Source organism: Rattus norvegicus, chromosome 4 (assembly GCF_021556685.1).
Source record: "Rattus norvegicus strain SHRSP/BbbUtx chromosome 4, alternate assembly SHRSP_T2T, whole genome shotgun sequence".
NCBI lineage: Eukaryota > Metazoa > Chordata > Mammalia > Rodentia > Muridae > Rattus > Rattus norvegicus.
In genome coordinates this window covers 110,467,156-110,485,523 of record NC_141537.1, presented here as the reverse complement: position 1 = coordinate 110,485,523, position 18,368 = coordinate 110,467,156, and the positions used below count along the sequence as shown (strand labels likewise).

At 36.2% G+C, this 18,368-nt stretch overlaps 1 protein-coding gene across 6 annotated transcripts in view; it reads left to right on the top strand.

The window, feature by feature from the left end:
- Nucleotides 1–8,206, top strand: part of Ctnna2 (catenin alpha 2) — a 1,149,154-nt gene extending 1,140,948 nt beyond the window's left edge. For all 6 annotated transcript variants that reach the window (XM_087656637.1, XM_087656638.1, XM_087656636.1 and 3 more), the window contains one exon: nt 6,975–8,206. In XM_087656637.1, the coding sequence (XP_087512763.1) occupies nt 6,975–7,262 (288 nt within the window). In that variant the 3' untranslated portion in view covers nt 7,263–8,206. The remainder of the gene's footprint in view (nt 1–6,974) is intronic.
- Nucleotides 8,207–18,368: the final 10,162 nt, after the last annotated feature.

The window sequence follows — 18,368 nt, the reverse complement described above, 5'->3', positions numbered from 1 at the left end:
TTATATTCCCAAAGCATGTTCTAAATGGTGTTGGCTTATTCATTTTTTTTCATTTGGCCAGTATTCCCCTTATTTTTAATTTAGAACAGTTTGCATTTCCATGGGCTGCAATCTATATCTATATATCTATATCTATATCTATATCTACATCTACATCTACATCTACATCTACATCTACATCTAGACAGATAGATAGACAGATAGATAGACAGATAGATAGATATTTCATCTCTTAACCATCATTTTTAAATGTGACCAAAAATGGTTCAAAACCATGTGCTACTTTCTTGGCCTTTATAAATGACATCCTGAAACATTCAACTTTTGTACCCCTCAGACCAATAAATTCTCCACTCTTTTTACATTTTTTATTTTTAGATACCGTTTTATTTTTGTTTCTTAAAGAACATGGTGAATCATAAACGGTTTTGTGTTCTATTGCTCAGACTTTAGCAAGCTCCCCATTGTTATGGAGAGCTAATTCCTTCATGATTCTCTAATCAACCAGTCTTTTTCTATTCAAATTAGCTCTTTCTTGATAATGTCATGTCTTAGATTAGTAAGAGAATACTGATGTTTATCTCGAAAGTCTTATGCTGGGAATTTTTAAGGAAATTTATTGGAATTTTTGGGTGTGTGGAGAGAAAAGCATATTTAGTAGTTCATTTTGCATTGTTTTATCTTGTTTTGTAAAAACACTAAATAAGAGAACTTGAATGAAGAAAATCACAAATGAGTATACATATATGTGGGAAATTAGGAAGAATTATTATAAAGTGTGTAGTTTTTCATTTATAGCTCCTGAAGTTTCACCCTGACATTTATCCCTAAGATAACTCCAGCTACATAAAACACATGCCTCCCTCTCAGTTAGCAAGTAATTAAACTCAGCAGCATAACACCTTAACCTTTCCTTTGTTCTCAGTTTTACCTACAAGCATCAATATAAAGTCAGGGGTAGTAGGAATTTGAGACTTGTTCCCCATTGAGAAGTTTAGGAATCCAGACACTACAGGAAGCCCTTGTCCTTGCCCCAACCCTCCCTATATGATTCCAAGGAAATCTTCTACCTCTGTGGTTCCTTGAGCACTTGGCAGCCTACTAAGTTACTCCTTATAGAAAATTAAGCCTTTAGAGTGTGTGTCATTTTTTTCTGGATTTTCCATTACATCTTACTATTTGTGTCTGAGTCTATTCCAGTCTCCAAAGTTGTCACTTAAGAGAAGTGGCTGGCATAGCATAGAAGAAATACCTGCATAGGAAAATGTACGGGTGGGAAAATGGAGAAAGAGCAGGCAGAGGGGAAAAAGGGATTTCAGCATTGCTTCCAAGAGTGTTAGTGAGTTGGGCATGTTCTTGAAATAGTGCATGTTCAGTGCAAACCCAGCTTTAGAGAAACAATTTATCAGTAGTGACTTGAGGTTTTAGGAGTTTTCTGGTAGGTAAGTCATTTCAAGCACATATCATGGCGTTTTACAGCTTTAAAGTCATAAAACATTAGATCACAGGACAACAATCAATGACGGGAAGACTTACATTCAGAAAAGCCTTCCATTAATTCAAAACACAAATGAGGACAGTGCCCAGGCAGACTATCACTATGTGACTTTGTGACGGAAGTTGTTTGGAGTTAAGAAAAATGGGAATGGTGGCAGGGTGTGTGGGGAAACAGGACAGAAAAGTGCCTCAGACACAGAATAATTCACCCTGATTTGCTTCACGGACTGTAATAGAACAAGATGTGAGGAAACATCTGTTGCCTTTTTTTAAAAATAGTACTTTGATATTTTGAAAGATTAGTGACAGAAGTAGGAGAATTCTAATTTCTATGACTAGGGACAACTGACACAGTGTAGAAAAGTGTGAGCCCCGTCCAGTTTGACAGTACCGTGGAGTGAGAGTGTTGGTCAGTGTGAGCAATGAGCACAGTGTGGGTTCTCATAAGGCTTCTTGAATTTAATCCCTGCTTATGGAATTATAGTGGGTCATGTGTGAATCTTAGAACTCACACATGGCAAGCTATATGGCCACTCCCTGGGATGAATCTCCATCTAAATTAATGTGGTCATGCGGCCTGATTTGTTAAATATAGGCTCATGTTTTTAAAATTAACTTTAAAAGAACAGTTTCTCTTAGACTAGCTACAAGGATCACCAACGTGAACAAAAGTGTCTTTAATGAAAGACTAGACTTTGCAGTAATAAGAAATGGCCACGTTGAATATTTGAGGAATGTTGATGGTGATGTTAGTTTTTGAGTCCAATTTAAAGAAAATGAGCTCCAAGTTTAGAACGGTAATTAGAATGGAGATCCACTTGAAGTTCTAACCAGTGGTTAGAGCTGGGTACTAAATGCACATAGGTTGCCCTGAATGTGACTTCAAGACTGTAATATGGCTACAGGTTGAGTTGCTGGGAACGTTAAGCACTGGATAGGAGTATTCAGGCTCAAAATGTCTACACAGAAAATAGTCAGACTTTTAAAAATAAGGTAAAAATCTAAAAAGCAGGTGAGATGGAGACGGCCATAAACTTTGTGATGATACTAACAGAGTTGAGAGGTATCAGGTTTCCAGGCCAGGCAGAGTAATTAGAGACTTTTTGATTCATCAGTAGTAGCTGATAAACAAGACCGCAGAGACTCTGTAGTGCTCCCAGGGAATACTGCTGTTCACGGGCTTTCAAACCTTGTCAAAAGCTACAATTGGTTTTAATCCCTAAGTGAAGTTTCCTCACCTATGCAACAATCATTACCACTTGAGAAATCTTGGAAATTGAATCACATAATTCAATTAACATGACTGAGGCAATGGCATGCACCTCCACATAAGTGCCCAATTAATGTCACTTATTATTATTAGAACTTCACTTACATATGTTAATTTACTCATCTTATTTGGAAATGACACTGCTAGAGTAAAATATCACAAAATAGAAAGCAATTATGTTAAATAGGTGTCCTTAAACCTTGCTAAAAGGAATCATGCCTCATGTCTTTACTCTTTCTAATATCTTTTGGGGATTAACATTTTAGTTAAAACTTTCCAGATAGAAGGTACTTTGGAACAAGCATAAATATAACCCGTCTATTCAAAATGTAAAGAAAAATAACCTATGGTGAAAATAGCCAAGAAGTAGAAGTGGATCTAAAGCAAAAGACACAATATACCTTTGGAATTCAACTTTTGCTTTGTATTCATTTTTTTATTTAGTTTATTGTATTTGTGTAATTTTGTTCAGGGATAGTTGTCTAGGTCTCTCTCCCAATATCTCCCTTAGCAGGTGGTTTGAGAAAAATCACTAGGTTTATATCTCAGAGCCTTCACACTCTCAACAATATATGAGGTTTTCTCACAGGACTCCTGTGTCAGGCTGGGAGACAAAATGGGTTTTGAAGAAGAGACAGGCTCTCTCCTAGCTTTGCTAAAGTATTAGATACCATCTATCTAAAAATGGGATCTATGGCAGAAATCTCCAAACTACTTGTATCTTTTTATTCAGATCCGTTTTATTCCCCAAGACTCATTCTTTAATATATTTGATATTATAATAGGCATATCATGCCCTTTTGTACTAATCATATCTAACCCCCCCAAATCAGTCTTATCACTTTCATATAACTTCTCTTTCTAATTTACCCAGAACACAGAATGGAATTCACTAACTCTATGAATATGTACCACTTATTTTTGAATCCTGAAAAACTGATGTGGAAATGATCATAGTTCCCATTTAGGGGCATGGGAGAACAATCTTTCCAGCTTGCACAGTAATCATGAAGGATGTATTCTAATTGGTCCAGCAGGTTGCTGTCTCTCTTTTTTTTTTCCTTTTTCTTTTTGGAGCTGGGGACTGAACCCAGGGCCTTGCGCTTCCTAGGCAAGCGCTCTACCACTGAGCTAAATCCCCAACCCCGTTGCTGTCCTCTCTTGACCCACTTCAGGGATAATGGGAAAAAGTGAAAATGTAGAATTCAGTGAAACGTTGTGAAGTACTGGGAACAGTTGTTAAAATATGCTGATTGTCCTCTTTGGATTCCGTTAATCTAGTTGTTACCAAACTTTGGCATATTTATCAGAATCGCTTAGGCACCTGTTAAAATGGAAGATTTTTAAAATTTTATTTTTTTGGATTTATATATCTATTTTTATAAAGCTTTGTGTTGGGACTGTAAAGTCACATTTTCCAGGTGATCCTAGCATGGCAATCAAAAGACTGTAGATTGAAAAACATTAACTTAATTCATGCTTGGCTTCTTTCCAATAGTAACATTGAATACACTAGAATTTGCTTATGAAAGTTCACTTTAGAAACCTAGGTGGTCATTCAGAGCCTGCCCCACATGTGGCCCATACATATACAGCCACCAAACTAGTTAAGATGGATGAAGCAAAGAGGTGCAGGCTGACAGGAATTGGATATAGATCTCTCCTGAGAGACACAGCCAGAATACAGCAAACACAGAGGCGAATGCCAGCAGCAAACCACTGATCTGAGAATGGGACCCCCGTTGAAGGAATCAGAGAAAGGACTGGAAGAGCTTGAAGGGGCTAGAGACTCCATATGTACAACAATGCCAAGCAACCAGAGCTTCCAGGGACTAAGCCACTACCCAGAGACTATACATGGACTGACCCTGGACTCTGACCTCATAGGTAGCAATGAATAGCCTAGTAAGAGCACCAGTGGAAGGGGAAGCCCTTGGTCCTGCCAAGACTGAACACCCAGTGAACGGGATTGTTGGGGGAGGGTGGTAATGGTGGGAGGATAGAGAAGGAACACCCATATAGAAGGGGAAGGGGAGGGGTTGGGGGATGTTGACCCAGAAACCGGGAAGGGGAATAACAATCGAAATGTAAATAAGAAGTACTCAAATTAATAAAGATGGAAAAGAAAATAAAAGAAAAAGAAACCTAGGTGGCATGAATGAAACAGCATCGATTGGACCGTTATTTCGATATATGTACTTTGTATAGTCTGATAGAGGTACTAGAGTGAAATACTAAATGGGTTGTTCTAGTTGTTTAGATTAAGTCATACAATGATGCATTATATTTCCATGGACTCATGGCTCAGAGCCATAAACTTTTACTTTTCTGTATCATTGTATGGTAATTATCATACTGATTATCTTTCACGGCAAAGCATGAATTTGTTAGTGTTACAAGAGATTCCAATATACAAAGAATGTATTTTTCAGTGATTTGATCAAGTGTTTAGATGAAGAAATAATTTTGCTCATTAGGTCATAACCATTTTTAACCAGTGTAAAGCCTTTTGAATCTTTTATGAAGAGTAGGGAACTAAAAGCTGTCAAGTAGGGACATCAAAGAGGCATTAATGCAACTTTCAATGACCAGGTATTACATGGAGGAAATTCTGATTACAAGAGATGTCATGAAGTATCATAAATAGTAGTCACAGCGAAGGATGGTGCCACAGGGTTTACAGTTAATGTTCTTCAAACTATTGCTAATCACTAAACTGTACATAGCTCTGTGCTTCAAGTAGCCACAGTTTAAACATAGGAATTATACAATCAGCACGTAACAAAAGCATACACACAGGGGAGTGTCCTTAGTTTAGTTCTTAAACTTTAAGATATCTCTCTGTATTTGCTACTACAAGCAAATGATGGTTGACCCACCATGCTCAAACATGCCTGAAGCTATAGGACGATTTTCAGTCTAGCTAGTGATTTTTTTCTTTCAATAGGCTACATGTAGAATCCTTGATGAAAGAGACTCTGAGAATGCTAGATGTTTTTCTAGCATCTATGGTTCAGTTTCTGTTACTAGTTGGTTGAAACAGATATTAAATGGCCCAGGATTCATTATAGGCCACACAACCTAGCCAATAGTAGAAATTAGGTAAAGCCAAGATTGCTGGTCATGTGATGAGATTCAAATCCTATTATTATTATATTCTCTTTCATTGTTTATTCTAATAGCAGTCTCTTTGTAACTCAGGCTGGCCTCTTTGGTGTTGTTTGTTTTGTTTTGTTTTGTTTTAGACACATTCTCATTTATAAAGTTGTCACTCACCTAGAAGTGACTATGTAAACTAGGCAAGACTTTAACTCCCAGAGATCCGGAGATCCACCTATCATGTTCTGCATGGCCTTAACTCTTGATCCTTCCAATCCCCCCTGCAGTGTTTTAAAGTTGCCCTATCCAATAGGTGGCAGTATGAACCAATAAATCGATTTGTAAGAATGCAATACTTTAAAACTGGATCTCTTCTTTCATCATAGAGGGACTGTAATGATTACACCTAGATAGTGTTTTAAAGAATTAAGCATAGAAGTGCTTGAAATTTTCTTTGAATAGTGTTTGGAGTGTAGTACATAGGAAATCATTGAATAACGCATGGACATGTGGGCTTGCTGGACATTGTTGTACACTGAAAATCATATCACAATAATTGATATTTTCACAAGAAGTATATTTATAACTAGAAATATTGAAGTGTATACTCCAAGATCATTAAGTAAAACTTATGTTTGGACTGGTGACTTCATTTCTATCAGTCTTAAGTTCAGGAAGTAGAAATAATGTATAATGAATTTCCCATAGGTAGAAGCATGAAACTGAAATGAAACCTTTGTGGCTTCTTTTAAAAAGTATTCAATGTTTGGCAAGTACTTTTCAAACATTTGAGTAACTTACCTTTGAGTCTAATAATAAATGTTGCCCATGGGGATACTCACATGCTAAGAATAGGTCTTTGTCTTCAGTGGTATTGGTAATTTAGACAGCTATGTACTATAGAACAACCAAATTTTTCTTATTCTTGGAGCAAAGGTAGAAGTAGGCAAAAGGCTGATTTACAGTGTGCTGACTTTTTCCTCTGATAATTTGCCTATGTGTGACACTAGCAGAAGCACAACACCATTTGATGTGTAAAATTGTACCTGCGTTCTGTGATTTTGAGGCCTTAACTGAACCATTGTCTCTTCTTTTTCTCCTGTTCTAGCTGGACAGTGCTACATCACTCATCCAGGCAGCCAAAAACCTGATGAATGCGGTTGTCCTCACGGTGAAAGCATCTTATGTAGCCTCAACCAAATACCAGAAGGTCTATGGAACAGCAGCTGTCAACTCTCCAGTTGTATCTTGGAAGATGAAGGCTCCTGAAAAGAAGCCCCTTGTGAAGAGAGAGAAGCCTGAAGAATTCCAGACACGAGTTCGACGGGGGTCTCAAAAGAAACACATTTCACCTGTGCAGGCTTTAAGTGAATTCAAGGCAATGGATTCCTTTTAGGACAATAGGCTTCAAACAAGAAAGCTTTTTCTTTCTCCCTCCCTCCCCCCTCTCTGTCCCCTTTCTTTTTCATTTTGATTCCATTTTTGTAAGCATACCTGCTGACTTGTATGCCTCTGGCATGGGGAAATTAAGAGAACAGTGTCTGTTTGCATGTTAGATGAGATGAGATCAATGCTACTGCTCCATCAGTAGCCTGGGAAGGAAGGGGGACAGGTGATGATTTCTGTCCTGAGGTGGCACAGAGCTGTCCTTTGCAACATTCTCTTTAAAGTTGGGCAAAGAGTTCACACTGTGATGTTCACGGGAGTGGGAGGGATGGGGAAAATAAACTTAAACTCTACAAAAGCAAACTCTAATGCATGCAAGAATCATTAGGTTGGCAGGTATATTCATAAGTGAAAAACCTGGAAGTGTTATGGTAGAGCATAAAACCTGTACTGCTTCTGTTTCGGTGCAAAAATGTACTAGCCAATACGCTGAAGTGTGTGGCCCACAAATTGAACAATTTAACCTCAACGTCACATATCCATGCTATCATGCGGATTCTTAACTGAGGAGAAACTAACTCATCCCGTCTCAAATGTTTCTTTAATCTGCATTCTGTTCTTTCTTCCTGGTAGTGCCATTACTAGTGTTCCTCTTATTTTATCCTCTCTGCTGAAGACAGGAAACATTCCTTGGAGACACTTGGATCCTTCTGCGGACCCCGATGATACAAAGTGGAGCTCAACTGTCCTTCCTTTTATTCCTTTCTTTTTTTCTTTCTAAATTTGAACTCTGACTTTGCTAGACATAGAAGGCTCAATGGTGGAATGTTAGAGCAATGGGGATTGACAGTATGTGAAGGTTTAGAGGCAAACGCATAGGTGTGTAGCTGGGAGTGCTGGTATCTAATATACCATTGTATTCACTGACACAAAAATAAACACATTTAATCTTGACACCTGGGTTGTGTTTTCTTTCTCTGTATGCATAGATAATATAAGAAATATCCTTAAACGTTGATATCAAAATACTTCTTGTTTGATTTTTCAAATCAGCACAAAAACATATGTATTCTCACAGTCATTTGTTAAGAAAAGGTATTTTGTAGTTTGTTTTTCCATATGTTTCACCTTCAAACTGAATCTGAGATGAGAATGCTTGCATTTACTTTTCCGGGCCAATCAAGCTTCCCTGGGCTAAATTTTTAAAACAGGAGATTTAAGATTTAAAGTTAAGATTGTATTAATTTCAAAATATTTATTCACTTCCTTTGTTTTCCTCTTGAAATTAGAAAAACAAGGCATCAATCACATCACCAAAGAGATTCTAAGTGTCGCTCAGCTTTGGACTAAGGATTGGGGAAAAGCACCCAGTTACACAGATGAATAGTTGATGTCCATTGGAGCGACATCTACAAGTTACACATTACTATGTGCTGCCAGCAGATGCTGGACAGAACATGTTTCTCAATAACATAATAATTCCATGTATTTCACATGCACTTAAGCTGTGTTAGCTTATGTGCCTTCTCCCAGAGGGAACCGATAGGAAAATAATAGAAGGAAAGAAAGTACAGTCCAAATCCTTATTTGGAAATGGTTCTGCTAAAAGCCCGGCTGGCTGATACTTAAAGCACCACTGAGAACCTAATGGAAGAAACACTATAAAAAGCAGTAGAATGATTTTCAGCACTAGTCATTAAATATAGGCCTGCCCCTTAATTTGCATAAGCATTCAGAGACACAGTGACTTATCCAAAATTTGTGCCAGGTCATAGGCTGAGTGCAATACTCCAGTACTTAGCAACTGTGTGGGAGACATTCCCTCTTGGCTTTTCTAGCAGGGGTAACCAGCATGCCACTTGTCTACTGATCAGAATAATAAAGACAGCACATTCTTAGCCACATTGACTTAGTTCTAAGAAAACTAACCTCAGAAACAATGGCAAACGAGTTCTTTAATATCACCAATATCATTTTGTCCTCTGAAGCTTTCACAGATGAGGGACATCCCCTCCCATCCCTTCTCTTCAGGATGGAAGGACACAGAGGTAGTCAGGGGTTAAAAAAGATATCAAAAGTATATCATCGGATAAAAGTATCAGCCTAGTGTTCATAACTAGGTATAGAGTCAAGAGAATGCTAACCTCAGTGACGCAAAATTACTACTGATAAAATTCTTCATTTATATGCCATTTTAGTTTTTAAACTAGCAGAAAGAATTCTTCAGAATAGCCAAGAAATTTAAAACATTCAGAAGCTTTCTGGAAAATTTCGAATATAAACTGTAGATGTCTGAAGAACATGGAAAGAATGTCTTGGACCTTGACCTATAAAATACTTAGATACTTTAATATGTATGTATTTCTTATGTATGTATGCTTTCTAAAAATCAATTCTCAGTTTTGCTTACATCTTAAGGTATTTCACAAATATGCATAGTCCTTGCTTGCAATTCTTCTTCAGCAAACTTCATCCCTGTCCTATCGTTGCCATGATTGCTCTTGTGATCAAAGAGAATGGTGACTTTGCAAACCCAAAAGGTATTTTGTGAAGAACACTACAACAATGAAAGAGCTGCTAGTTTCCTAATGCCAAGATCATTTCTCCAATGGGAAATGTTAAGAAGTATACAGTCCAAAGTATTATTCCTAAATTATAAAATCAATACAATAGCAAATCAATCAATCAGTCAATCAATCAATCAATCAATCAATACTGCAGGGTAAGAATACAGACATCAGGACATACTGAAATATTAGTATTGAGATTGATGAAAGAGGCAGATGCAACAGAATTGTAAATACTTGAATACCTTTTAATTATGTGGTGCTTCATGGGTATGTGTAACTAAGTACGGTGCCTGTGGAGGTCAAAACAGAGCATCAGATCCCCTGAAGCTGAAGTTAGCAGGTGATTATGATCTGGCTAGCACAGACGCTTAAAATGAAATTGTGACCCTTTTCAAGAGCAGGGCATGCTCGTAACCACTGAGCCTCCAATGTATCACAACTAAATATATTTTTGACACATGAAAGGCACACTAACTAATTTCATTAGAGATATTAGGAGGGTGAGGGTTTGACAGCATACTGCAACAGAATTTGACAGTCACAGTGAACATAGGGTCCTGAAATATAAATGTGATGAGAGGGCTGAGGGTCGTCTGTGTTGACAATGAAATGGACTGGAACTTTGAACTTAGATGATGGCATTAAAGAACAGCAAAATCCAAAAACTCAAAAGACCTACATTCATATATTGAAATCAGAACTGAAAATTGTCAACCAGAAGATGCACCTTCTATAGACACATAAGACTTTCCAGTAACTTCTGGCATAGCTAGATATGGATGAATAAAACTAAAATTCATTCAAAGAAAACACTAAGAGTCAGTTAAATATCTGGAAAGAAATTAAGGTAAACTACAATGGTATGTTCAAACTGCAGTGGTATATTTGAGGAGACACTGGAATGGTAAAACCTATTCTGCTACACACACACACACACACACACACACACACACACACACACACACACACACACACACACTTTCCAAAAAAGGAATGTTAAGTATAGAAGGGTGGTCATTTCTGGTTTCATCAAGCAAGATGATACCCACCCAGGGGTATCATAGGAAACTTAGAAGCATTTTGCTGACTGCTCCATCCCATTCTTTGGTGACAGTATGGTCAATACAAGTGTCAATTCCCAGTTCCACAACCAGGGAAAGAAAAAAGTAAAACTTCTGTCCAATGTTCTTCCTTGACTGGTGTCTGTTGACAGTAAGGGTTTGTGCCCTAACCCCAAGTGTGCTGACTAGAATTGAGATATAGGGTAAATGCCGAAGAAAAAGTATACACTGGGAAATTCCAGTATTGCATGTTTCTGGAGGTAAGAGATCTGAGAAGAATATCAGATGACACTTAAGGTATGGGAAGAAACAATGGCAAGACTTCCACAGAATGTAAGAGATTTAAGAGCAGTTGTATAAAGAAGAGCTTTGGGAACAACAGACATGTGTAGGTATGAAGCGGCCAGAAGATTATATTCCTTGTACAATAAATATGATCCACTAAACAAAGTAGGTACTTATTTAAATGTTCATATACTTCGTATATGACACTCAGATCTCCAAAAAATTCATCAGATGAAATAAAACTATAAATATGTGGGCAGCAAAAAACAATGAACAAAGAGAATAAGAATAGATCTCCAATGCCAGATAAAATGGACTTTAAGTAAAAATCATTAGAAGAGAAAAAAGATACTGTGTAATGACAAAAGATCAATGAATCATGAGAATGTAATAATGTATGTGAACCAGATATTAATGCCTCTACATATGAATTAATGAAAGAATAGCAGGGGAACGTAGAGGATTCGACAATAGAGACTTCAGTGCTGCACATTAAACAACCAAGTTAATAACACTACATCTTTTAACAACACTACATCATTTCAACCCAAAAGATACATACGGAATCCATCCAACCTCAGAACAAATATTCTTCTGAAGTGCACAGAGGATTTGGTCCAGGTTAAATTATGTGATAAGGCACAATGTCAAATGTTAAAGACTTAAAACTGTACAAAACATACTTTGTGGAAATTTACTATGAAATGAAATTAGAAATCAGTGGAAAGTATCATCGGGAACCTGCACATGTGTGGAAGTGAACTCACTCTTAATCAATGGTGCAAGAAACAAAATCATGAGGCAATTAGAGAATATCTTCTAGAGAAGCTGCACCTAACCCTCGAGAGTTTTGAGGCCCAGGAAGGGGCAGGGTGGGGTGGGGTAAGGTGCTAGTGACATCTTCTTGCAGACAGGGAGGAAGAATAGGATGAGGAACTTTCAGAGGGCGGACTGGGAGTGGGATAGTGACTGGACTGCAAAATAAGATTAAAAATAATTTATAAAATAAAAGAAAAAACAGACAAAAATGAAAATAAAAAGCCAAATTTTAATATATTAGTGTTGAAGAATAATCTGTAGTTGTGAATCCTTATATTAAAAGGTAAAGTCACAAGCAAACTTCAAGTTATACTCAAAGACCATTATATAATAATAAAATAATGCCAACTCCATGAAAAACAAAGTGTTATGGTAAATCTTTGTCAACTTTCATGTGCTAAAGAATGGGCACATAGGTTGTTGTGCATTATTTCTGAGTGTGGCCATGAAAGTTCCAGTGATCTGGACCCCGTGTAAGGAAGATTGCTGCCTTCACTGATGTGAATGGATGCTTTCCAGTCACATAGTGTCAAGAAGTACAAAACTGCAGAGGAAGGACAAGTTGAGCTAGAACACTTATAGTCTCCTGAGCTTGAAAGGCAGTGCTCCTGCTTCTATGACTCTCACAGTTGAGCTATGATTCACAGTACTCTTTCTTATTCTTAGGTCTTTGAAATGGAATTTTAAGGACATCACTCACTGTCCTGACTTGTAGCTCTCAGGTGGCAGATCATGAGAGTTTGTTTCTATAACTACATAAAATGTTCCTTCTAAGTAACCAATCTGTGACACACACACACAAAACCTCATTCTCTCTTTCTCTCTCTCTCTCTCTCTCTCTCTCTCTCTCTCTCTCTCTCTCTCTCTCTCTCCCTCCCCCTCCCCCTCTCCCTCTCTCCCTATCTTCTCTCTCTTTCTTCCATGCTATCCCTTCCCTCTGCCCTCCATGTATGTGTCTTTGTAATCTACAAAATATAGAATGAACAGAATAGGAAAGAACACATCAATAGTTTCTTCTTTGTTCTAGGTTAAGAAAAAATATGATTCAAAAACCAAAAGAGCATATTTCTCTATATTTTGCACAGATTACAAAACTATCAAAATGCTATGAGAAACGGTGTAACAAGAAACATAACAAAAGGTGAGCTAAATAAATTCTAACCTCCCCACACAATACTAAATCATGAAAAGTTATGAACATATCTGTCCAGAACTAATAAGGGATTTGAATTAATAATCAAAATTTTTCCAACTGAGGAAAACCAAACAAACTTTCCATGGGTCAGTTTTATAGATTCATCTATGAAAAATTAACTTCAATTCTCAAGATCCTTCTAAAACTAAAAATTCTAATTCACTTCATGAGGTTATAATTATCTTATTATCAAAACCAGACAAACATAAGAAAACTACAAAGCAATAACTTTAATGACATTTTAAGATATAAGCATGCAATGTTTAAAGGAGGTTATGTTTCAAATATGGTTTGCTTTCTGAAACTGTTAAAATGTAATACATTTTATGAGATATTAAAAGGTATAACCAGGTAGAGTTTTCAGGGATTATTAGCAAAATCATTTTAATGAACATGTCTACTCATGAGACAAAAGGATGAGCTTATCAATGGACTAAATGATTATTTTCGGAAGAGGCCTATTGTAAAAGTATCTTTCCATAGGATATACTAGACAACATTAAGATTCAAGATTCTGGCACTAGAAAGTCTTCAACAGATGAGGTCCTTTACTGAGATTCTGAATCAGGAGTCCAAGGAATCATTTTCATAACATACCATGCTTGTGGTATTGTATTAATGGCAACAGTAAACATAAATTAAAACATATCAATAACTAAGTTAAGTTACTTTTAAAATATAAGGATGACTTGATATACAAAAGTCCATTGAATAATTAATTAGCAAAATTAACGTTTTTTGATGAAAATGGTCATCAAATTAGGAATAGCAGAAACTACTTCAGAATTTGAAGTTCTCTCTCTCTCTCTTTCTCTCTCTCTCTCTCACTCATGCACACATGCACAGAGGCCAGAGGTGAATTTGGTTGGTTCTGTCCTGCTACCATGTGTATTTCAGGGATTGAAGTTAGGCTTTGCATTTGATGACAAGGGCCTTTATTCAATAAAATGTATTTTCAGTCTCCTAAACTTTATATAGACTTTCCACACAACACAAGCTAGATGAAAACAGTTATAGGAGACATCAAGAGCAACAAAGCAGATCAGAAAAGAATCTCCCTGCAACACATTCAATGCACAAGGCAAAGACTGTAAGTGGAAAGCTGTTAGAGACAAACAGTATGTGTACATAAATGTAACATAACACCTCATTTCTCAATGGAAAAATTTGAAAGTCAAGAGGGCTTGGATAATGTAGTTTAAATTCTGAAAGGCAGCTACTAATCCAGACAACTCTACACAGTAAAACTACCCATGTAATCGAAGAAAAATAATCTTTCCATGTTAAAAATAAACTGAAGGAAGAAATGACCAGTAATCCAGGTTTACAAAAAATACTTGGAAAAAAATTCCCACTGAAATTCACTATAAACACATTAGTTATCTCATAGGAAAGAGCAAACCACATTGAACACATACATATACAAGTAAGAAAAATGAGAAAACTACAAAGTCTACAACTTCAACTAAATGCAAGAAATAAATAGGAATTGAATTAATAAGTATGAATACCAATTACATCAGTTACCAAGTCAAAAGAAACAAACATATTAGATTAAGAAACAGAGTAGTCCTTAATGTTAAGAATATTAACAAACTATTATGAAGCCAGTATAACTAACATGTCAAAGCTAGACAAGATAAAAACAATCTGTAGACCAATCTTTTTGATACTCAAAGATGCTAACATTTCCAACATAATTAAAATGGTTCAGCATGTAAGAGGGCTTACACCAAGATGTACAACCTGCTTTCAATCTTTAAGACCCATATAGTAGAAAGAATGAACAGCATTCCCCGAAAGTATCTTCTGACACCCCTATATAGGTTGTGTCATATATATTTATGCCCACATGCATGCATACATATACATACATACATACGTACATATATACATACATACATACATACATACACACACACACATACATACATATAAAAGGCAGGGAAAAGAAAGAAAGAAAATGACTAAGTGTTCAAAATATTGTTAAAAAAGGAAGAGAGAAATAGAAGTATATCCATCTGTAACTGATATAATTCTATACTATCAGACCCAAAATAATCCACCATCAAAAAGTAATCTAAACTTTTAGAAGTGAAAGAGCAGTACACAAAATTAACACATAAAGTAAGTAGCCTGCCTGTGTAACAATACCAACCACGTTGAAAACATAATTAGGAAACCAACACTGCACATAATAGATTTAAAAACTATGAAAATGAACTTAACTTTGAAAGTAAAAATATAACTCATGAACTCTTTAAAACACCATGAAAGAAAATGAAGACACACAAAGTTGAAAAGAAACATCATCTTAATTAATTGGTAGTAATACTGGTGTGAAAATGGCTATCTTATCAGAAGAAATCTTCAGATTCAACACAATAACCATGAAAATTCACTGCTATTTTTTACGGACATAGATAAAACAATCTAGGGTTCATATGAAACCACAAAAGACTTTGGATACCCAAAACAATATTGTGAAATATAATAATGATGACTTGTCACTATAACTGACTTTTGATTTCAAATTATACTACAAAGCTGTAATAACACAATGGAAAGAGAATGCATGCTACTGGCATAAAAGCAGACACATATTTCAAACATACACGATGTAGGACCCAGATATAAACCTACACATCAATACACATCTAAGTTTTGACAAATATGCCTGAATATGCATTGGATAAAACACTACCTTTTCCAAAATTTATACTGGGAAAAGTAGATATTCACATGTCTATATGGATAGAGGAAAGATAAAACCTAACTTAATCTTTGATAATAAACAAATCCTCTTTAAACAGATCAAAGACCTAACCTACCTTTCGAACTATGCATTTGACAACTGATTGATTTGTACTCAAAAAAATTAAACAAGAATTAAAACAACCTATTAAATAGTTCTGATGCCAACTTTCAAAAAAGAAAAAATACAAATGGCAAGCAACATATGAAAAAAATCAAAAGCACTATAATTAAATTAAAATTATATTAATTTTTCCAACTCACCAATCAAAACAACAGCCATTAGGAAAAACTACCAGCAAACAAGGTGATGGACAAAAGACAGCCCTTATGCTCTGCTCATGGGAATGTGAACTAGTGCAGCCATGTACAAGAAATTATAGAATAGCTTCACAAACTAAAAGTAGACCTATGATATGGCCCATATAACATTTCTGGGTATTTATTCAAAGAACTCTAAGTCAGCACATCACAGAGATATTTGCATGCTAGTGTGCACTGACATTCACAACAGCCATATTATGGGCCACCAGAAAGGACTGGATAAAAATGACAGTATATATAATATGGAATAGTTTTTATCAAAATAAAGAAAAAGTTACCTTGTTTTCAGGAAATCAGACATAACTGGATATAATTGATGATAATATGAACAAATTTAAGGCAACATCAGACAGTCAAAAATCATATCTTCTGTAACTTCTGGTTTCTAAATTTTATGCAGATGTGTAAAATCACAAACACACACACACACACTCACACACACACACACACACGACATGGAAGTAAAAATGAAAACTTGAGGGGAAAGGGGGATTTAACATAGAATGGATAAGAAAGAAGAGTGTTGAGATATGTCAGGGAACATACTCAACATACAATATACAATTTGGAAAATACCATGTAATACAATACAATATGCAATGAGTATACATACTGATGTTGAAAAATCTTACCTTTGTGGTCTGCATGAAACACTTTTCCATGACAAAGTCACATTAGTTTGAAAGGCACAGGATTAGAAACATTTTACTTCAGATGAAGTCTTTCATAAGACACATAGAAAGCCATGGTCATTCATTGAAAGGAGAAACCGCCAGTGAGATACAAATATTGAGATAATTTATGCATTTACCAGTGGCACATTCTCCTCCATAGTACAGACAAAGTGAAGTCATAGAAGGTGACATCAGTACCTCATTGTCACAGTTCATTTAGACCAAAAGATTTCTTGGATCAAATGGACTTAACATACATCTAGAAAATATGTCATACAACAGTTTGAGAATGAATACCTTTTTAGTATCCCACTAGGCATTTTCCAAAATAGACCACATTTTAGTACATTAAGAAAATCTTAAGAAATATGAAATATAATTTATTTTATCTTAGAAGATGGAATAAAATTAGAAGCAAAGAGCAAAAGAAACTACACAAATGGACAGATGTCAATGTGTAAATTATAAATGGTTCAATGTTAAAATCATAGGAAATTAAAAACAATATCGAGAATCAAATGAAAATAGGAAAACAACTTACTACAATCTCTGAGAGACAAAGGTGGGTGTAAAATGGAACTTTTCTACAAAGAGTTGAAACATTAAAATTCAAAGAGGTGGCTCTTAAGTACTCTTCACCACCGCATCTTGAGTCAGCAAATTCTGACATGCTCCCAGGCATTAGACAGCCATCAAGGACCACACCTGGAGTTCTATTACTGTGAAGAGAGACCATGACCACAGGAGCTCTTAAGAAGAAAGCTGTTAGACTGCAGGGAGACAAATAACCCTATTAAAAATGGGGTTCAGAGCTAAGCAAAGAATTCACAGCTGAGGAATGCCGAATGGCTGAGAAACACCTAAAGAAATGTTCAACATCTTTAGTCATAAGGGAAATGCAAATCAAAACAACCCTGAGATTTCACCTCACACCAGTGAGAATGGCTAAGATCAAAAACTCAGGTGACAGCAGATGCTGGCGAGGATGTGGAGAAAGAGGAACACTCCTCCATTGTTGGTGGGATTGCAGACTGGTAAAACCATTCTGGAAATCAGTCTGGAGGTTCCTCAGAAAATTGGACATTGAACTGCCTGAGGATCCAGCTATACCTCTCTTGGGCATATACCCAAAAGATGCCGCAACATATAAAAGAGACACGTGCTCCACTATGTTCATCGCAGCCTCATTTATAATAGCCAGAAAATGGAAAGAACCCAGATGCCCTTCAACAGAGGAATGGATACAGCAAATGTGGTACATCTACACAATGGAATATTACTCAGCTATCAAAAACAATGACTTTATGAAATTCATAGGCAAATGGATGGAACTGGAAAATATCATCCTGTGTGAGGTAACCCAATCACAGAAAAACACACATGGTATGCACTCATTGATAAGTGGCTATTAGCCCAAATGCTTGAATTACCCTA